General features: G+C 39.6%; 1 protein-coding gene across 7 annotated transcripts in view; it reads right to left on the bottom strand.

Moving 5' to 3' along the window:
* Window positions 1–23,302, bottom strand: part of KLHL32 (kelch like family member 32) — a 171,632-nt gene that overhangs the window by 139,966 nt on the left and 8,364 nt on the right. For all 7 annotated transcript variants that reach the window (XM_003404332.4, XM_023543695.2, XM_023543692.2 and 4 more), the window contains exon 2: window positions 22,643–22,823. In XM_003404332.4, the coding sequence (XP_003404380.1) occupies window positions 22,643–22,823 (181 nt within the window). The remainder of the gene's footprint in view (window positions 1–22,642; window positions 22,824–23,302) is intronic.

Genomic DNA, 23,302 nt, shown 5'->3' with positions numbered 1-23,302 from the left:
GAATCTCATCGTAGTTTTAATTTGCATTTCTCTAATGGCTAATGATCGAGAGCATTTTCTCATGTATCTGTTGGCTGCCTGAATATCTTCTTTAGTGAAATGTGTGTTCATATCCTTTGCCCACTTCTTGATTGGGTTGTTTGTCTTTTTGTGGTTGAGTTTTAACAGAATCATGTAGATTTTAGAGATCAGGCGCTGGTCTGAGATGTTATAGCTGAAAATTCTTTCCCAGTCTATAGGTGGTCTTTTTACTCTTTTGGTGAAGTCTTTAGATGAGCATAGGTGTTTGATTTTTAGGAGCTCCCAGTTATCTGGTTTCTCTTCGTCATTTTTGGTAATGTTTTGTATTCTGTTTATGCCTTGTATTAGGGCTCCTAAGGTTGTCCCTATTTTTTCTTCCATGATCTTTATTGTTTTAGTCTTTATGTTTAGGTCTTTGATCCACTTGGAGTTAGCTTTTGTGCATGGTGTGAGGTATGGGTCCTGTTGCATTCTTTTGCAAATGGATATCCAGTTATGCCAGCACCATTTGTTAAAAAGACTATTTTTCCCCAATTAACTGACACTGGTCCTTTGTCGAATATCAGCTGCTCACATGTGGATGGATTTATATCTGGGTTCTCAATTCTGTTCCATTGGTCTATGTGCCTGTTGTTGTACCAGTACCAGGCTGTTTTGACTACTGTGGCTGTATAATAGGTTCTGAAATCAGGGAGAGTGAGGCCTCCCACTTTCTTCTTCTTTTTCAGTAGTGCTTTGCTTATCCGGGGCTTCTTTCCCTTCCATATGAAATTGGTGATTTGTTTCTCTATCCCCTTAAAATATGACATTGGAATTTGGATCGGAAGTGCGTTAAATGTATAGATGGCTTTTGGTAGAATAGACATTTTTACTATGTTAAGTCTTCCTATCCTTGAGCAAGGTATGTTTTTCCACTTAAGTATGTCCTTTTGAATTTCTTGTAGTAGAGCTTTGTAGTTTTCTTTGTATAGGTCTTTTACATCCTTGGTAAGATTTATTCCTAAGTATCTTATCTTCTTGGGGGCTACTGTGAATGGTATTGATTTGGTTATTTCCTCTTCGGTGTTCTTTTTGTTGATGTAGAGGAATCCAAGTGATTTTTGTATGTTTATTTTATAACCTGAGACTCTGGCAAACTCTTCTATTAGTTTCAGTAGTTTTCTGGAGGATTCCTTAGGGTTTTCCATGTATACGATCATGTCATCTGCAAATAGTGATAACTTTACTTCCTCCTTGCCAATCCGGATACCCTTTATTTCTTTGTCTAGCTTAATTGCCCTGGCTAGGACTTCAAGTACGATGTTGAATAAGAGCGGTGATAAACAGCATCCTTGTCTGGTTCCCGTTCTCAAGGGAAGTGCTTTCAGGTTCTCTCCATTTAGAGTGATATTGGCTGTTGGCTTTCCATAGATGCCCTTTATTATGTTGAGGAATTTTCCTTCAATTCCTATTTTGGTGAGAGTTTTTATCATAAATGGGTATTGGACTTTGTCAAATGCCTTTTCTGCATCAATTGATAAGATCATGTGATTTTTATCTTTGTTTTATTTATGTGATGGATTACATTAATGGTTTTTCTGATATTAAAGCAGCCTTGCATACCTGGTATAAATCCCACTTGATCATGGTGAATTATTTTTTTGATGTGTTGTTGGATTCTATTGGCTAGAATTTTGTTGAGGATTTTTGCATCTATGTTCATGAGGGATATAGGTCTATAATTTTCTTTTTTTGTAATGTCTTTACCTGGTTTTGGTATCAGGGAGATGGTGGCTTCATAGAATGAGTTGGGTAGTATTCCGTCATTTCCTATGCTTTGAAATACCTTTAGTAGTAGTGGTGTTAACTCTTCTCTGAAAGTTTGGTAGAACTCTGCAGTGAAGCCGTCCGGGCCAGGGCTTTTTTTTGTTGGAAGTTTTTTGATTACCGTTTCAATCTCTTTTTTTGTTATGGGTCTATTTAGTTGTTCTACTTCTGAATGTGTTAGTTTAGGTAGGTAGTGTTTTTCCAAGAATTCATCCATTTTTTCTAGGTTTTCAAATTTGTTAGAGTACAATTTTTCGTAGTAACCTGAAATGATTCTTTTAATTTCATTTGGTTCTGTTGTGATGTGGTCCTTCTCGTTTCTTATTCGGGTTATTTTTTTCCTTTCCTGTATTTCTTTAGTCAGTCTAGCCAATGGTTTATCAATTTTGTTAATTTTTTCAAAGAACCAGCTTTTGGCTTTGTTAATTCTTTCAATTGTTTTTCTGTTCTCTAATTCATTTAGTTCAGCTCTAATTTTTATTATTTGTTTTCTTCTGGTGCCTGATGGGTTCTTTTGTTGCTCACTTTCTATTTGTTCAAGTTGTAGGGACAGTTCTCCACTTTTGGCTCTTTCTTCTTTTTGTATGTGTGCATTTATCGAGATAAATTGGCCGCTGAGCACTGCTTTTGCTGTGTCCCAGAGGTTTTGATAGGAAGTATTTTCATTCTCGTTGCATTCTATGAATTTCCTTATTCCCTCCTTGATGTCTTCTATAACCCAGTCTTTTTTCAGGAGGGTATTGTTCATTTTCCAAGTATTTGATTTCTTTACCCTAGTTTTTCTGTTATTGATTTCTAGTTTTATTGCCTTGTGGTCTGAGAAGATGCTTTGTAATATTTTGATGTTTTGGATTCTGCAAAGGTTTGTTTTATGACCTAATATGTGGTCTATTCTAGAGAATGTTCCATGTGTGCTAGAAAAAAAAGTATACTTTGCAGCAGTTGGGTGGAGAGTTCTGTAGAAGTCAATGAGGTCAAGTTGGTTGATTGTTGTAAGTAGGTCTTCCGTGTCTCTCTTGAGCTTCTTACTGGATGTCCTGTCCTTCTCCAAAAGTGGTGTGTTGAAGTCTCCTACTATAATTGTGGAGGTGTCTATCTCACTTTTCAATTCTGTTAAAATTTGATTTATGTATCTTGCAGCCCTGTCATTGGGTGCATAAATATTTAATATGGTTATGTCTTCCTGATCAATTGTCCCTTTTATCATTATATAGTGTCCTTCTGTATCCTTTGTGGTGGATTTAAGTCTAAAGTTTATTTTGTCAGAAATTAATATTGCTACTCCTCTTCTTTTTTGCTTATTGTTTGCTTGATATATTTTTTTCCATCCTTTGAGTTTTAGTTTGTTTGTGTCTCTAAGTCTAAGGTGTGTCTCTTGTAGGCAGCATATAGATGGATGGTGTTTCCTTATCCAGTCCGTGACTCTCTGTCTCTTTATTGGTGCATTTAGTCCATTTACATTCAGGGTAATTATAGATAAATAAGTTTTTAGTGCTGTCATTTTGATGCCTTTTCATGTGTGTTGTTGGCCATTTCATTTTTCCACATACTTTTTTGTGCTGAGGCGTTTTTCTTAGTAAATTGTGAGATCCTCATTTTCATAGTGTTTGACTTTATGTTAGTTGAGTCGTTACGTTTTTCTTGGCTTTTATCTTGAGTTATGGAGTTGTTATACCTTTTTGTGGTTACCTTATTATTTACCGCTATTTTTCTAAGTAAAAACCTGACTTGTATCGTTCTATATCGCCTTGTATCACTCTCCATCTGGCAGTTCAATGCCTCCTGTATTTAGTCCCTCTTTTTGATTATTGTGATCTTTTACCTATTAACTTCCATGATTCCCTGTTATGTGTATTATTATTATTATTATTTTTTAATTAATCTTAATTTGTTTGTTTTTGTGATTTCCCTATTTGAATTGATATCAGGACGTTCTGTTTTGTGACCTTGTATTGTGCTGGTATCTGATAGTATTGGTTTTCTGACCAAACAATATCCTTTAGTATTTCTTGTAGCTTTGGTTTGGTTTTTGCAAATTCTCTAAACATCTTAATTTCTCCTTCATATTTCAGAGAGAGTTTTGCTGGATGTATGATCCTTGGCTGGCAGTTTTTCTCCTTCAGTGCTCTGTATATGTCATCCCATTCCCTTCTTGCCTGCATGGTTTCTGCTGAGTAGTCTGAACTTATTCTTATTGATTCTCCCTTGAAGGAAACCTTTCTTTTCTCCCTGGCTGCTTTTAAAATTTTCTGTTTATCTTTGGTTTTGGTGAGTTTGATGATAATATGTCTTGGTGTTTTTCTTTTTGGATCAATCTTAAATGGGGTTCGATGAGCATCTTGGATAGATATCCTTTCGTCTTTCATGATGTCAGGGAAGTTTTGTGTCAGGAGTTCTTCAACTATTTTCTGTGTTTTCTGTCCTCCCTCCCTGTTCTGGGACTCCAATCACCCGCAGGTTATCCTTCTTGATAGAGTCCCACGTGATTCTTAGGGTTTCTTCATTTTTTAAAATTCTTTTATCTGATTTTTTTTCAGCTATGTTGGTGTTGATTCCCTGGTCCTCCAGATGTCCCAGTCTGCATTCTAATTGCTCGATTCTGCTCCTCTGACTTCCTATTGCATTGTCTAATTCTGTAATTTTATTGTTAATCTTTTGGATTTCTACATGCTGTCTGTCTATGGATTCTTGCAACTTATTAATTTCTCCACTATGTTCTTGAATAATCTTTTTGAGTTCTTCAACAGTTTTATTGGTGTGTTCCTTGGCTTTTTCTGCAGTTTGCCTTATTTTGTTTGTGATGTCTTGAAGCATTCTGTAAATTAGTTTTTTATATTCTGTATCTGATAATTCCAGGATTGTATCTTCATTTGGGAAAGATTTTGATTCTTTTGTTTTGGGGGGTTGGAGAAGCTGTCATGGTCTGCTTCTTTATGTGGTTTGATATGGACTGCTGTCTCCAAGCCATCACTGGGAAACTAGCTTTTCCAGAAAATCCGCTAAAAAAAAAATGCAGTCAGATCCTTATCAGAGTTCTCCCTGTGGCTCAGGCTATTCGGATGTTAATGAAGCCGCCTGACTGGTACGCTGGCTCCAGGCTCTGAAAACAATCGCTGCCTCCCCGTATTTGTTCGTTCTCCATCTCTAAATCTGTGTTTGTTGTTCAGGGTTCGTAGATTGTTATGTATGTGATCGATTCACTTGTTTTTCCGAGTCTTTGTTGCAAGAGGGATCCGCGGTAGCGTCCACCTAGTCCGCCATCTTGGCCCCGCCCCTCGAGGGATACATTCTTATACGTGTTAAGACAACGTGATGATATATCATCAGAAATTATTTAAGAGGCTGGGAGCTTCATAGACACATCCAAACTCCCTGAGGGACGTAATACTGGGCTTTGGGCTGGGGACCATGGTCTTGGGGGACATCTAGCTCAATTGGCATAACATAGTTTATAAAGAAAATGTTCTACATTCTATTTTGGTGAGTAGCGTCTGAGGTCTTAAAAGCTTGTGAGCAGCCATCTAAGATACTCCACTGGCCCTACCTTGTCTAGAGCAAAGGAGGATGAAGAAAACCAAAGACACAAGGGAAAGATTAGTCCAAAGGACTAATGGACCACAACTACCACAGCCTCTACTAAACTGAGTCCAGTACAACTAGACGGTGCCCAGCTACCACCACCGTCTGCTCTGACAGGGATCACAATAGAGGGTCCCGGACAGAGCTGGAGAAAAATGTAGAACAAAATTCTAACTCACAAAAAAAGACCAGACTTACTGGTCTGATAGAAACTGGAGAAACCCCAAGAATATGGCTCCCGGACACCGTTTTAACTCAGTACTGAAGTCTCTCCTGAGGTTCACCCTTAAGCCAAAGATTACAAAGGCCCATAAAACAAAACAAGAGTAAATGGGCACACCAGTCCAGGGGCAAGGGCTAGCAGGCGGGAGGGGTCAGGAAAGCTGGAAATGGGGAACCCAAGACCAAGAAGGGGAGAGTGTTGACATGTCATGGGGTTGGCAACCAATGTCACAAAACAATATGTGTATTAATTGTTTAATGACAATCTATTTGTTCTGTAAACGTTCATCTAAAGTAAATTTTAAAAAAAGGAATAGTTTAAGAGGAACATAGCACTTTATAGGACACTTGGTTTATAAAATATTTTATAATGATTTGACTAATCTTCATTAATGTTTCAAAAAAATTTGCTGCACCTACTATGTGCAAAGCCCAGAGCCATGAATTCCATGGACAGAGGGGGAGGGGGAGGGTCAGAGGAGAGACGAGGGAGAGATAGACATACATAAAACAAGTCCTGGCTCTCATCTCAAAAGAGAGGCATCCGATGCTACTCTAACAAATACAAAGGAGAGCTAAGTACCTGAGAATGCCAATTCAATTGGTTTCCCTTGATTCTTTTTCTATTTCTGAGCTGTCGCAAATTGCTACAAATTAACATTTAACAATTTTTTCCTCAGTGCTTAGCAGATGACAAGCATCCTTACCAAAATTAGAGAAATGTCTAGGAACTTGGACACAGCATTCATACAGTGTTATAAATCCCACTGAGGAAAGCGAAAGAGTATAATTGTTCTTACTAGGGGAAACCTCTGAGCCCCGGTGGCACAATGGTTAAGAGCTCAGCTGCTAACCAAAAGGTTGGTAGTTTGAATCCACCAGCCACTCCTTGGAAACCCTATGGGGCAGTTCTACGCTGTCCTATAGGGTCGTTATGAGTCAAAATCAACTCCATGGAAATGGGTTTGTTTCTTGCTTTAGGGTGATGTGTAACACAAGCGACACAAAGTGATAAACCTACAAGTACCATAATTAAACAAGTGTGTCACTGCCTTAATAACTGTTGCTTCCATTTATCAGGGCCATGTGTGCTAAGCATTGTGCAGGATATTTTGCAGGCTAAATCTCAGTGATCCTCATGGCATCTTCTGTGCGGATTATCAGCTCCATTGTATAGGCAAGGAAACAGGCTTGGAGAGGTTAAAGAACTTGAAATTAAAAACACTTGGTGATGGCTGCTATCATTAGCTGCCATCTAGTTGGCTCCAACTCACGGAGACCCCATGCGCAATAGAATCAGACCTTTGTGATCCATAGGGTTTTCACTGACTGAATTTTAGAAGTAGATCACCAGGCCTTTCTACCTCTTCTGTATCACAGCAACACGTGAGCCATCACTGACACGAGTGGTGGCTGCTCATGAGGTGCAGTGGCCAGGAATCGAAGGCAGGTCTCCCACATGGAAGGCGAGAATTCTACCACTGAACCTAAGTCACCTGATAGTATATGATCAAACTGGAATATGAACCGAAACTGATTGATGCCATAGCTGGAAAGCTAGGAGGCACTGATTTCTACTAATACCATCACCTCACCTTTACGAGCCCTACCAGAACCACTGCTTCTGCCACTGCTGCCATGTACTCATTTACTCAAGCTGCTTCATCTGCTCCTACTGCTGCTGCCACCATTGCTTCTACTAGCTCTCATTGCTGATCATCCTTAATGAGCCAGGAGTGTGACATGGATTACCCATAGATTACATATTCTCCTGTACTCTCACCTTTTTTTTTTTTTTTTCCAAACCCGTATCCAATCCTGTTTTCTCCCCTCAATTGGGGGAAAAACACACACACACACACACACACACAGTAGTTTGTTAGGGCCATCTCAGTTGGTTTATTCAGTCTTCTTCTGTGTAAGGCTGAAAAGAAGTCCTCACAGCTGAGGGCTGAGACACAGCGGTCTGTGTGTGAGGCCTTCCCAACAGCCTGACAATGCCCCTCAGTCCCCGGAACTAGTACCAAAGCTCTTCTCTGAGGAATACAAATTAACCTCCACACAGTTTTAAGATACTAGGATTAAGATCAAGGAATCCCTTCCACACTTTTTAAACTGCTCTTAAAAATGAAATAGGATGATACTTTGGGTAAGTGTGAACAAGGATACAGGCAGCTTTCCTCCCCATCATCCAGCAAGATGTCGTGCCCATTCCACTCCCATCAAATAGAGAATTCAAAATAGAAAACAAAGTATGTTCAAAACAGTAAGCTAGCATATAACACACACACACACACACACATTTCCTCCTTTCTTAAAATGTAAGACAAAGGAAAATACCATTTGGCATTCTTTTTAATCCCATAAACAACTTTCTAAACATTTAAAAGTATGTTTATGCTAATCCTGGATTATAAATTAGAAGTGGAAGCAGCGACGTGGCCAGGAAATCCTCAATTAGTGACAGTGAAGAGAGTCTGGGTGCCTGAAGACCTTAGTGCAAGTAAGATTAAAGATTTATATCTCAGAAGTGCAGGCTTGGGAAAAATAATTTTAAGATAAAGCAGTTAAAGCAACACTGAAATCTAAGAAAAAGGCATATTTCTAGTTCTAAGCAAAAACTGTCATTGCTGAGTAGCTTTAAACATTTTTGTTTCTGAACAGAGTTTTGGTTTAAAACAAAACCAAAAAGAACTAACATATTCAGCTCTTCTCTGCTTGGAAAATAAAACCAATACTAGTGAACCATCAATTTAGCATCTGGCACATTTCAGTTGCTTGGTTTGCACCTAACATATTATTTGCACCTAACATATCATTTAATTTCCACATTAAAAAAAAACCCAGTGCCATCAAGTCGATTCCAACTCATAGCGACCCTATAGGACAGAGTAGAACAGCCCCATAGAGTTTCCAAGAAGCTCCTGGCAGATTCAAACTGCCTACCCTTTGGTTAGCAGCTGTAGCACTTAACCACTATGCCACCAGGGTTTCTGGAATTTCCACATTAGCTCCATGAAATTAGTGACAGGCAATATGCCTGTGATTACAGTTGAGGCAAAATGAAGCTTGCCCAAATTTACATACACAGTCAGAAAATATTGGAACAGAGATGTTATAAGCCAAATTGATCGCCATCTAAAAATGTACTGCCTCTCTAATTAATTCTTTAAGATGTTCTCTATTAGAGTTTAAAATATATTCTTTCTTGCTCTTAAACTGTATAACTTATATTAGGTTTTTTATCTGAAACTTTATTTTTAGCGGCAAGCTGAGTTGTCACAAAAGCATGTCAAGGTGCCAACTGCCCCGCGGCCTCAAGGAGTTCAGGCAGTTCCTTCAGCCTTGTTGTGCTTTCAGGGTGAACTAACCAGGATGTAGCTCACAGCAGAACACATCAAACTTTTGCCAGTAGAGTGAAGGGGACAGAGCCTCATGTGGCATGGTGGGAAACAACATGACACAACAAAGCCTTTGAATGTGTTAGCTTTGGATCTGCATTGGTGCTCCACAACTTAGCAACCACAGGGCCTTAGGAAACTTCCCCAACCTCTTTCGGTCTTAATTTTCCTGGTGGTAAGTGGGAATAACTATCGCTTCTAGTTCATGTCAGGATAAAATGAACGTGTATAAGTAACCCACTGGCACAGTAGTTGCTACAAAGCAGGATGAGCTGTCTTTCCTCTCTGCATGCCCCTTGCCTGCGTGACTACCTTAATGCCACTCTAGCCTGGAAAACCCTTCCAGAATTTATACACGATATGTGGTGAAGTCCCTCCTCTTCCAAGAAGCCTCCAAGATGACTCCAGACCATTGTTTCTCCATCCTTCAAAATCTTTCATTTATTCACTAATTCATTCAGCAAAAACATTGATGATGTCATTATGCTCAAGGCACTTTGCTAGTTCCTGTAGGAAACTCAAAAAATTCGATTTCTGTCCACAGGTAACATATCCAAATGTATCAAGCCCTGCAAGTCAGTTACTACCATGAGCCTGGTCTCTTAACATGTAAGTTGGGGATAAAACACCTATTCAAAGGGTTGTTTTAAGAATCAAATGAGACTGTTTATTGGCAGGTATATTATTATTATTGTTATCACTATTATTACTACAGCTTTATTGTTCTGGAAACCCTGGTGGCGTAGTGGTTAAGATCTACAGCTGCTGCTAACCCAAAGGTTGGCAGTTCGAGTCCACTAGGTGCTCCTTAGAAACTCTATGGGGCAGCTCTACTCTGTCCTGTAGGATTGCTGTGAATCTGAATCCACTAGACAGCATATTGTTCTGGCACTCTTATTTCGCTGTTGGAATGTGTACTCCTCGGCCCCTATCAGGCTAGAGGCAGCTTCCAGTCAGTGTTTTCACCTCTTGGCCTGGAACAGCATCTTGCACACAAGAACACTTGACTGCTTGATGTTTCACTCCCACTGAAACTGAAGACCTTTGTCTGATTCCATAACCAAGAATAACACCCTACTCCCAGTCAGCAGCACCATTAGGGAGGCGACCGATAAGCAAAGTGGAGAGAAATCAGTATAAAAACCATCACTACTACCAGTAAAACAACTCTGTGAATATATCCTATATGGACCCCAGAATTGCTGCTAACCTGTAACCTACCTGTATTAAAATCAACACACGCTCATTCTTCAAACACTCACTGAGCACCTACCATGCCAGGCACTGTGCTGGACAGATGGGGACAAAGGTGAATAAGAACATTTCAGGAGGGCCAAAACCTCTCCCCTGAGGAAAGTCTCTACCTTGTGGGGAAAATCTGTATGTGTACAAACTACTAGATAATGAGTGGAGTGGTAAGCCCTGTGTTGTTGTTGTTAGGTGCCATCGAGTCAATTTTGACTCACAGTGACACCATGTGACAGAGTAGAACTGCCCCATAGGGTTTTCTAGGATGTAATATTTACGGGAGCAGATCGCCCACAGAGGGTTCCAATTGCCTACCTTTCAGTTAGTTAGTAGCCAAGGGCTTAACCATTGCACTGCCAGGACTCCTTAAAGCCCATAATGTGTTGTTAATATATCCAAATGACTGCAAAATTAATATGCCTTGGTCTTCCTAATCTCAGTAAATGATATCTTCCTCCTTCCAGTGCCTTAGGCAAACTCTTTGGGACCAGCTTTTATGCTTCTCTTCCTTTCACACCCCACAGCCAGTTCATTAAAAAATTTCATAGGCTCTTCCTTTAACAAGCATCCCACAGTTCTCAGCACCTCCAGCCCCACTACCCTGGTATAAACCACTATCTCATTCCCATGTTACTGTAATAGCTTCCTAACTGGAGTCCCTGCTTCTACCCTCATGCCCCTAGAGAAGCAAGAATGATCTTTTCAAAACACAAGTCAGAAAATGTCACTTCTCTGTCAAAATTATTCAAGGTCTTCCCATCTCATTGAAAGAAAAACCAAAACCCTAATCAGAGCCTACGAGGTATAAGGCCATCACACATGATCCAGGCTCACATCCTGCTCCTCACCCTCCAGCTTCTGCCTCTCGATACCGACCTCCTTACTACTCAGTAAAGCTCCAAGGACCTTATGCCTCAGGGCTTTCCCTTTGCTGTTCCTTCTGCCTGGATTACTCCTTTCTTGATAGCATATGGCTCACCTCCTCACTTCTCAGTGGAGTCTTCCCAGACTACCCAATACAAAAACAATTCCCACCTCCACTGTGACAAGCACTGCCTACCTCACTCTGCTCTACTGTTCTCCATAGACTTTTTCCCCATTAGACAAACTCCATATTTACTCATCTATTTGTTTCTAGTCATTCTTGTCCAACTAGAATATAAGTGTTCTAACAGCAACAATTTTTGTGACTTATTGTATTAAAGATGTCTGTTTTTCAAAAGGGTACCTTTTGTTTTCAAAACCTAATTGATCGTTCAATGTTTTTTTTTTTTTTTAAAAAAAAAAGGCCTTCATGGGAAGGTCAACTTCCCTAAAAACAATAAAGCAATTATGAGACAGCTATGAAGTAACTGCAAAATTTTTTAGAGAATGCTTTCAAGTGATTAGAATGAAAAGCAACGATGTCATAAAAACAAAAAAAATAGTGATACGATTTATGAGGGAAAAAATGCTTGGAAGTTTTATTTAACTCCTAGAAAATGAAAAAATTATTTTCATTAGAAATTATTGTCATACCATGTATCACCTAACAATGAAGTTATAAAATATATATTAAACGGAATCATAGACTTATCTATAGCATATATTATCTGTATCAGTGCTCCTCAAAGCAGCCAGTCTATAAACTGCTTCTTAACCATCTGAGACAAGATAAGAAGCTCCTGCCAGAGCACAAATAAACTCACTACTTGCTTCTTCGAGAAACACTTTCTGTCAAAAAATGCCACCTCAACCAAAATAGTGTGCAGTGAGGTAACTGGTTTACATTCTGTAGCATATCAGTGCAGGCAGGTAATACACATTTTGAAGACTGGCACTGGTCCATGGACCACACTGTGAGTAGCACCAGTCAGTGTTTTATATATAACCCTTTAGAGTTTGGCTTCCTTTCCCACCACTCTACTAAAACCACTGTCTTGAAGATCAGTGAATTTTTCTGGATCCTCCTTAATCTTTTAGAGATATACAATCCCTTGGAAACCTTTCCTTTTTTGTCACTGATTAAAATGTACACTGATTATCTTTGACCCTTCCTTCTTTGTGTCCTCAGCCATCTTCTTCTTCTCTTTCTGCCCTCTCAGTAAAGATGTCCTTTAGGTCTGACTACAGGCATTTTTCTTGTGCTCTCTTTTCCCTCCTCATGTACAATCTCACATGCCCCCAAGGTTTTAACCACTGCATCTGCGTAGAAGCTGCAATGATGATGCTTTTGGTACTGCTTGCAGCATCCAGCTCAAGCATTTCTGCATGTAGCAGATGCTCAGTAAATGCCTGTGGCATTGAGACAGCCGAGAATTACATGCACCTTTTGGCACTAATCGCCAGCATGCAGTTAATTTGTTCTTACCACACTAAGAGTATAATAAAGAAATAAGAAGCGTAATAAAGAAGTATGTTTATTCTTGAAGTAGCAATAGCTACTGTATTGAGAACACTAAATAAGAGAAAAATAATAAATATTAAATAACATCTAAGAAAAACAAAGCGCAAAAGCTTGCAAGAATATTTAAAATAAAAATAAATTATTTTATACTTGCATAAAGCAAAAATAAATTTATCACCAGAAAGAGAATATGGCAAAGACAAAATGATCCTGATGCTTGGATTTTTACCTATTTTTATTGTCAAGAATTGTTCATTTCAAAATTCCATCAAGTACAGTAAGATAATTATAATCCGCAAATAAATTATTTCCTTGATATTTTGCTATCAAAATGCAAACAAAAAAGGAAACAATTAAAGAGCATCATGCATCTGACTTTCCCATAGCCTTGTTAATCAGCCCGTTAAAAGTTTCCTTATTTTTTTCTCTTAGAATCTTCATAATATCCTGAAAGCTGATAAAACTTATTCTCAAGCCAAACTGTTCAATTTCCAACAGACATTGTTTCACCGTTAATGGTTTTTTGGCAAATTTTCTAAAACTAAAGGTTAGAAAAAGGTATTCATTTGATAAAAAACAATGATCACTTTACCCTGTGAGATAGAATTCAAATATACAGTAAGAATGATACACTGATACTTCCGTGATCGATATGTGAAATTGAGATGTCCAGGAAAGGAGAGAACACAGCAGTGTGTAAATGTGCAGGAACTGGCAATACTGCTCTTGCAGCAGCCACAAATATTTGGTTTGCCTTGCTGGACTGTCTCCAGTAAAGAACAGGAACCTTGCTACTCCGAAGGACTAGATGCCCAAAGAACCCAGAGAAACTAGGGATTGTTTGCTGCTTAAAAGAAAAGTAAAAGCTTAATAAGAGATAGAGAGGAATGTGGCTTTTATTTTTCTAGGTTGCTTTTATAGATCCAAAAATAATTGCTGTTTCCTTCCCTGGGTGGCAAGGTTTGAGGCCTTTTGGAGGCTTGTTTTTCAACATTTAGAATCAAAATATAATACACAGCAGGATATTTGCAGGTATTTTTTCTTCAGGAAAACACCTTCATAGCTCTTTGACTCACACACAGACGAAATAGAGGAAAGATGAGGAATACATTTAAAAAGACAGTTTTATTCACCCTCAGCCTTCCTGAAAAGCTTCCCCTATAGTCCAGCTTCCTTCCAAATGCCTATAGCTAGTCTGTTTCCTGTTGTTAGTTGCCATCAAGTCGGCCCCAGCTCATGGCAACCCCATGGACAAAGGAATGAAATGCTGCCTGGTCCTGCGCCGTTCCCCTGAGCAGTGTGGATCAGACCTTTGTGATCCATAGGGCTTTCGTGGGCTGATTTTCAGAAGTGGATCACCAGGCCTTTCTTCCTAGTCAATCTTAGTCTGGAAGCTCCTCTGAAACTTGCTCAGCATCACAGCAACACGTAAGCCTCCACTGACAGCCTGGTGGTAGCTGTGCCAGAGGTGGGAATGGAACTAGGGTCTCCTGCACGGAGGTGAGAATTCTACCACTGAACCACCAACGGCCCCTTGTTCTGCCCCTACACCCTCCATACTCTAAGACCTGCGGTTAGTGTGAACAGTCCCTGTTCCCACTCTCCCCCATCCTCAAGCCAGGAGCCAAACCCAGTCGACCTTCAAACCACACCTCAAACACATCCCCTCCCCTCCAGCCATCTGCTCCTAGCTTACTTTGCGCCTCTTAAAGGCTCTTCATGTCTTTCATGTGAGTTATTTAATTTTGGGCCTCCTTTTCTTTATTTCTAAAATGGAGGTGGTAATAACAATAGCCACCCTACAGGTTTCTTTAGAGGATTAAATGAGACGATATACATAAAGCATTAAAATAAGTACCTGGAGCACAGTAGATGTTCAATTAATGTCAGGCATTATTATTAATTTTAAAATGTCAGAGGGTGAAGAGAGATTAATATGAGGTTTTGAGCCTCACATCATCCTAAATCCTTAATACCTATTATACTATATTATAGCTATTTTTTCACTAACCTTTATCTCCTATAGGCTATGAATTAATTTACAATGTCTAAAAAACAGTACATATTAACAAATTTTTATTAAATTAAAAAAATTATTTCTAATTATTCCGACTCATAGCAACCCTATAGAAGAGAACAGAACTGCCCCATAGGGTTTCCATGGAGCAGCTGGTGGATTCAAACTGCCAACCTTTTTTTTTTTTGATTAGCAGCCTGAACTCTTAACCAATGCGTCACCAGGGCTTCTCTAATTATATAATATATAATTATTTAATAGCCTTTTATGCCATTTTGGAGTCCCTGGGTGGCAAAAATACTTAAGGGCTTGGCTGCTAACTAAAGCTCGGTGGTTTGAATCCACTCAGAGGTGCCTCGGAACAAAGGCCTGGTGATCTGCTTCCAAATGTTCACAGCCATTGAAAACCCTATGAAGAACAGTTCTACTCTAAAACACACAGTGTCACCATAAGGGGGAACTGACTCAACAGCAACTGTTTTTCAGTCTGTTTGTTTGTTTTATGCCGTATATTAGTCAAATAGCGATGGGAGAGTATGATTAGAAAAAATACATGGAAAACAGATTTTTTATCATGGGCTTTATTTTCTCTTTCGAAACTAAAAATTTCATAGATGGAAGCATACCCATGCTCTAAGGAGAAAAGATGTTCAAATATTTAACTTTTCAAAATGTCATATTTGAATCACTTTACTAACACATATATGAAACTATGCTAGACAGTCAAGACATCTGCTTCGTTGGCCAGCCAAGAAAGCGTAGGTGTTCATGGAGATATAAGCTAGGGGTAGCAAACATTAAACAAATGTCTTCAGACACTACAGGGTGGCCCACAGCCCAGAACTGCCCAGGTTGGGGCCCTGCAATTTACTGCCCCATCTGTTGGAAGGGCTGCCAAGGGGAAAGCAAATAAAAGGCTGATTCATCCCTGTCTCTCTGTCACACACACACTCTAGATTACAAAGTCCCTAATTTCTCCTGCTAACTCTGGTTCAATCCCTCCTCATTCATTTTTATTCGGTGGTATTTTGATGGACCTTCACTTAGTACATAGTTCTAGATTACTCAACTTGGTGCATAGTTTTAGGCTAGTCAATCTCCCACTCAGAGAAGTTACTGATGAATGGGGCTATAATACATAGTACATAATCCTTAATTTCTTGAAGGGGACAAGCTGAAAGTTTTAAGATTTCATAAAAGGGGGACCTTGTATATGAACTTGGATAGGTGACAGGGTGGTCATATAAGACTTTGTGAAAGACTTACTTGTTGTCAATTACAATAAACCACAGAAGATGGCCAGGGTAGATGGAGAGGTGAGCACAACAGGAAGGAATTGTCATCAACAAGGCCAAGAAGTAGAAAGGCCTGAAGTGGGAAAGAGTATGTTTGGGGAGCTTCGTGGCTGCATGAGATGAGCAGATGGGGGAACAGGGTGGGACATGAATGATGATGAGATATTATGAAGGCGCACTGTGGGAGTCTGGTAGACAGACACTGAGGAGCACTGGAGGGCCTGAGCAGGGGAGTAAATGTCGATCACGCAGTCACACATAAGAGTTTGGAAAGAGGACAACGAGAGGTTACCCCAATGTTCTAAGCAAGAAGGAAGGAGGCATCAGACTCAGAAAATGAAAAGAAAAGGAAGGATGGGACAAAAAGCTATTCTGGATCCTCAAAAGGTGGAACCAGCTGAATCTAAAATTAACTGCCCTTTCTTCACACCAGAGCCCAGGCAGGGTATGACAGGAAGCATAAGCTACTCCGAGGAGTGAAACAGCTAACTTTTATTGAAGGTCTACCATGTGTGTCAGATACTGCACTTAATGCTTTATACCTTTTATCGCATCTAAATCTCCATAGCAACCCATCCTGAGAATTATGCTTTATGGTCATCAATCACCGACGAGAAAACACAGGCTCATGGAAGTAAGACGACTTACCAGTGCTTATAGAGGCTGTAAGAGGGTGAATGACCTAACAAATGTTAATTAAAATAGCACCTACTGTTTGCCAGGTACCATGGGAAATAATGGTGAACAGATAGATAGAGTCCCTGCCCCTGTATTCAAACCCAGGTCTGACTCCTAAGCTTATCCCTTTCTTCATGCCCTGCTTTATGCTCTTAGAAGTCACTAGTCTGATTCAATTAGCATTTGACTAATGCCATATTGTGTCTATACTGCTGAAATTAAGCTTAATTTTTATTATTTTTTAAAATCATTATTACTCGGCTGAAGAATGAGTTTTCACACATTCTTTTAAAAGTTTACAAACTTGATTTTCTAGGAAACCACTATACTTTGTGTTCAACTGTTCCTTATTCCTATTTTAGGTGAGAAAGGCTGATATTAACTCCCAGACCAATGTAAACGAACAGTTTATATCAAAGCTTGGGCCTTATCCTCACTCTGGTATTCCCACCTTTCCTCAGTCACAGCAATTATTTTGGATTCAAAATAATCGGAATACCCAAACCCATTTCCTTCAAGTCAATTTCCAACTTATAGCGACCCTATAGGGCAGAGTAGAATTGCCCCATAGAGTTTCCAAGGAGCGCCTGGTGGATTCAAACTGCTGACCCTTTGGTCTAGCAGCCATAGCTCCTAACCACTAAGCCACCAGGGTTTCCAATATAAGAGTACAAAGTACAAAAATCTAATTTATATCAAAATACTTAATTTCCTTGAACAGATCACTCTAGAACAGATCACTCAGTCCCCTAGAAAGAAAAATTCATGAGTAACTTGCATGTTTTTAATATTTAGGATATTAAAAATTAAAATATATATGGAATTTTAAGACAATTAGAAAATATATCTTGATTCATTCAATAAATATTTATTGAGTACTAAGTACAAAGCAATATTATAAGTACTGTGAGAGATACAGAAATTACTAAGACAGGAGCCTGTTTTCAGGCGTTTTTAGACTGGTAGAGAATAAGAGACAAGACAGGCGTATACATAATTCTAGGTGAGGAGACAGTTCTCCACAGGTCTTTTGTATTTCTGCATTTACTGTGAGTGAGGCACTGATTGCATTTTGTTTGGGACTCTCTTTTTGAGGATCGTTCTGTAGAAAACAGCCTTGGAAGGCAAAGCCGCTGTTGCCCTCGGGAGCAAAGGGCAGGCTTGCTTATCATAGTTTCTCCTTCCATAGCAAAGGGTAAGCATGCTTACTGCCCAGTACAATAAAGATAACGTCTTCCTCAAGAGAAAAAGGCAGGCATGTTTACTACCTACTATATAAAAGATTCAGTTTCCTTAAGCTCAATGTCCCTTTTCTATAATGCAACCTACCATATACAGGTGTTACCTGGCCCTCTTCATGTCACCTTGTAGGACATGCCCAAGGAACAGGTGCAAAAATGCTGAGGTCCTGCTACTGCTGTTGCTGTGAGTAATAAACTGTTCATCACTGACCCAGGAGTCTCATGTCTTCTATCATGGCCTGGGAGTTAATATCAGCCTTTTTTACCTAAAATAGGAATAAGGAACAGTTGAACACACAGTACTATGATTTCCTAGAAAATCAGGTTTATAAACTTTTTTTTTTATTATTAACTTTTATTGAGCTTCAAGTAAACATTTACAAATCCAATCAGTCTGTCACATATAAGTTAATATACATCTTACTCCTTACTCCCACTTGCTCTCTCCCTAATGAGTCAGCCCTTCCAGTCTCTCCTTTCGTGAAAACTTTGCCAGCCTCCAACTCTCTCTATCCTCCCATCCCCCCTCCAGACAGGAGATGCCAACACAGTCTCAAGTGTCCACCTGATATAATTAGCTCACTCTTCATCAGCATCTCTCTCCCACCCACTGTCCAGTCCCTTTCATGTCTGATGAATTGTCTTCGGGGATGGTTCCCATCCTGTGCCAACAGAAGGTTTGGGGACCATGACCGCCGGGATTCCTCTAGTCACAGCCAGAGCATTAAGTATGGTCTTTTTATGAGAATTTGGGGTCTGCATCCCACTGATCTCCTGCTCCCCCAGGGGTTCTCTATTGTGCTCCCTGTGAGGGCAGTCATCGATTGTGGCCGGGCACCAACTAGTTCTTCTGGTCTCAGGATAATGTAGGTCTCTGGTTCATGTGGCCCTTTCTGTCTCTTGGGCTCTTAGTTGTCGTGTGACCTTGGTGTTCTTCATTCTCCTTTGCTCCAGGTGGGTTGAGACCAATTGATGCATCTTAGGTGGCCGCTTGTTAACATTTAAGACCCCAGACGCCACATTTCAAAGTGGGATGCAGAATGTTTTCATAATAGAATTATTTTGCCAATTGACTTAGAAGTCCCCTTAAACCATGGTTCCCAAACCCCCACCCTTGCTCCGCTGACCTTTGAAGTATTCATTTTATCCCGGAAACTTCTTTGCTTTTGGTCCAGTCCAGTCCAGTTGAGCTGACCTTCCATGTATTGAGTGTTGTCCTTCCCTTCACCTAAAGCAGTTCTTATCCGCTAATTAATCAGTAAAAAACCCTCTCCCTCCCTCCCTCCCTCCCCCTCTCGTAACCACAAAAGTATGTGTTCTTCTCAGTTTATACTATTTTTCAAGATCTTATAATAGCGGTCTTATACAATATTTGTCCTTTTGCCTCTGACTGATTTCTAAACTTTTTAAAAGAATGTGTGAAAACTCATTCTTCAGCCAAGTAACAATGATTTTAAAAAATAATAAAAATTAGGCTTAATTTCAGCAGTATAGACATGATATGGCATTAGTCAAATGCTAATTGAATCAGACTAGTGACTTCTCTTCTAAGAGTATAAACAGGGCATGAAGAAAGGGAACTATGGTAGGTTAATTGTTAGATTGGACATAGGATAAAATCTCAGATCCTTGACAGCCCTTGACAGTGGTTACCTGCCAAAATGGCCACAAATTCTTCCCCTTCCTGTATGCATTCCCTTTGGTACCAGCCTACCACATTGAATCTGGGCTTGGCCATGTGACTTGCTGGGCCAGTGGAACATTAGTAAATGTTACAAAGTAGAGGTTTGTAAAGCATTGGGCATTGAGACTTGCCCTCTTACTATTCTTAGAATCTAGTTGCATGTGAAGAAGCCCAGGCTAGCCTGTTGGATGATGAGAAATAAATGGTTCAATTTCCACTATCACCCCAGCCAAAAAACATGTGAACAAGGCCGATGTAAATCACCCAGCCTCCAGACAACCCTTCAAGTGGTTGCTGATATAAGAGTGAATCTGACATTGATCAGCTGCACTGGCCAGACCAGAGGAAACACCCAGCCTCTATGTTTTAGGGTGGTTTGTCAAGCAGCAAAAGCTAATCAAAGATACAACCAAACTAAACCAAACCCGTTGACATTGACTTGATTTCGACTCCTGGAGGCACTACAGGACAGAGTATAACTGCCCCATAGGGTTTCCAAGGAGCAGCTGGTAGATTTGAACTGCTGACCTTTTGGTTTAGCAGCCAAGCTCTTAATCACTGTGCCACCAGGGCTCCAAAGACACAAAGTACAAGGCAAAAATACTTCCAGCATAATATCTATACAATAAGCTTCTAGAGGGCTCAGTCTAATTCTGGTTAAATATTGAAACTCGAGCACTTAGCACAGTGCCTAGAAAAGAGTTAAGTGCCAACTGTTCCAGTTTCGTTTTGGTTTCTCTATCTGAACAATTAGTACACAAGTCACTTATTTTTCATCTCACGAGCAAGCTGTGAAATTGAACCAACTGTATGAATCTAGCAGGCTACATTGCTTAACTGGGAAAAACACAATTTGGTTCTCTGGGAAACAGATGTGTGAAAAATGGCTCTTCTACTAATATCTGGCAGACATTGGGCAAGTTATTTAAACATACGGTACTTTAGTTTCCTCATCTTGAAAACGAGAATAATAAAGTTTACTTCATAGGCTTTATAACACAGGTATTATAAAGAAGGTGCTCTGTGTATAACCCACCAGAATATGGGGGCATTGAGGTCAAAGAAATGAAAAACTCCCGATGGAGCAGTTCTGCTGTACACACGGGGTCACCATGAGTCGGAATTAACTCAATGCAACCAAAACCAGCAAAATAACAACAGCACTAACACTGTTAAATGCGAACAACAGGTGAAATACACTCGCTCGCACTCTCTCTCTCTCACATACACACTTTCACATACACATTTGCACAAAAGCAAACCATTTCCAAAAAGTAAATGCAAAACCCAATAGGTAGAGACTAAAATGAGGGAAGCTAAGCACCAAGAATGCTACATTACAGTCAACAAGAAGACAAAACTCATATGATGTGCACATAATCCAAAGTATTTTGTTGCTCAAAAATCCTCTGAATAATATAAACTTTCTGGAAGATTAATACCTGGCAAAATGAAAGGGTATAAAATGTATCATTATATTAATGGAACTGAAAGGTCACTTTACAAATATTCTGCTTCCATTTTAATGGTTTAGTTTTTATTTTCGAAACAGAGATTTCAAGCAATTACCTTTTTATTTTCTACGTTACTCGGTTTTATCATATCTAATAACACTTTTTAAAAAATGCTTTATTTTATGAATTTGCATCTTTGAAAATTCTCTGTAAGTGCTAAACGGCAACTGACTACATTTAATATTTTCTCTTAAACATCAAAAACAAGCTTATTACCAATATACTGCCAAGGGCCTCATTCGTGTTTCAGTATAATTTTGAGGCTTTGGGGGGTGGAATTTTTTTTTTTAATCCACAATTATATTTATATTCCAAATTTATTTAGCTTTTTGTACTCTTATGTTTTTATACAGTTGCTACCTAGTCGCTAGTTAATTAAAATAACACTAAAAAAGAAATTAAATAAGAATTGAATTAATGTATACACAGAAATCAATATTTCAAAAAATTCTGGCTAATAACTGTCAAGGTTTTTTTTTCCTCATATTCTCATAAGAGGAAGACTACATTCTGGTTAAATGTCAGACTTGTAATTCAATTCTAAATCTGTCACTTATAAACTTTGTGACTTTGGGTAAATTATTTAAACTTTGAGATCCAGTTTCCTTCTATATAAAATGGTTATTTCAATAGTATGTGTGTGTCTGTATAATGGGTTGTTGTGAAGATTAAATGAGATATGCACATAAAGTCCTCTGTCCACCATCAGAATTACAGTAAATGCTAAGTAAATGGCATTAATTAGCTATAGTCAAAACTTTCATCTTCAAAGGCCAGCAATTACATGGCCCTATAAAAAAAAAAAATAATAATAATAAAAAACATTAGCCATTAATAAATTTCAAAGTTCTGCTTAACAAGACAACACTCTGTCTTCTTCAGCAACAAAGACACCCATATGTCAGACACAAAGGTCCATTTTGCCAGTTGTGTCCATGTCCCTAGAGCAAATAGAGAGTGTTAAGAAAAGAACATGCACAGAAAATTAGAAATACTACATATATTTAGGGACATCCTAAAGGTTGGTGGTTCAAACACACCCAGCGGCACTGCAGAAGAAACCCATCCAGTAACGATCTGCTTCCATAATGTTTACAGCCAAGAAAACTCTATGGAGTAGTTCTACTCTGTAATACATGGGACCGCCATGAGTCCAAGTCGACTCCATGGTAACTTTTTTTTTAATGTTTTAACAACTTGTTTTACAGATTGTTTCTTCCATCTCCAGAAACATCCAGCCCCAACCCACACCCCATTATGAAGCATTACAATGCCACATTTTCTGATGGTTGCAGAGTGTTACGTGCCCCTTGGCTCAGATGCAAAGGAGATGTTTGCCCTCTATCAAGGGTCATGCAAGTGTGCAGCTCAGGGAGGATTCCAATGGGGCCCCAAATCTCATTCTGACCAGGAAAGAACACACACCCGCAACATTCACAATTCTGGGGACTACCATCTGATTGGCTGCTGACTGGGTGACAGCTCAGGTAGTTTTGACATTCTTTGCTCATTGATATCCTAAGAGAAAGAAACAAGCTACCTTGACTTACCCGGAAATAGTCGCTGCATGCTGCTAGGACTGCCTTGTGAGCATGGAATTTCTGTTCCTCAGCAATCAGGGTGACATCGCAGAGGATGCCATCACTTCTCTGCTGATTCAGCGCTGCCAGGACACTATCGTTGTGAGATTCAGAGTGGCAGAGCCTCTGGCCTGTCAGCATTTCTTGAATACTGTGAAGGAGAGTAGTTAAGTCAACATTCTTACTTTCACCAGGCCTGGGTTCCCTCATGTTCTCTCACTGCTTCAACATTGACTCAGGGATCGCTGATTCCACTGCACTATGTCCACAGTGGAGTGATCTTCCTATTCATGCTCTTTCACCCATTTCTGGCTCTCCTTTTTTCTGATTTTCTCTGCCTCTCCACCCTGCAGGGTCTTGGTCTGTGTCTGTCTCTTTCTGTCTTCTATTAGTGCATCTCTTTCTGAATTCGCGTTTGTGTGCCTGCCTGTCTGTCTGTATCTGCATATTGTCCCATGTCTGTGGTCGAAGTCCCCTCAGTATGTATACATCTCTGGATGCAAAACCTTCTCTGGATGTGCATCTAGGTGTGTATGCACATGTGTGCATGCGTGCGTGCATTCGTGTGTGTGTGTCCTCTCTGGGATCCCTCTCTAGGTCTCTGTCTCTTTCTCTAGCTTTGTATTACCT

This window comes from Loxodonta africana, chromosome 1 (genome assembly GCF_030014295.1).
Source record: "Loxodonta africana isolate mLoxAfr1 chromosome 1, mLoxAfr1.hap2, whole genome shotgun sequence".
NCBI lineage: Eukaryota > Metazoa > Chordata > Mammalia > Proboscidea > Elephantidae > Loxodonta > Loxodonta africana.
Note: the sequence above shows the minus strand (reverse complement) of the source record. Positions and strands in the feature narration are given on the sequence as shown.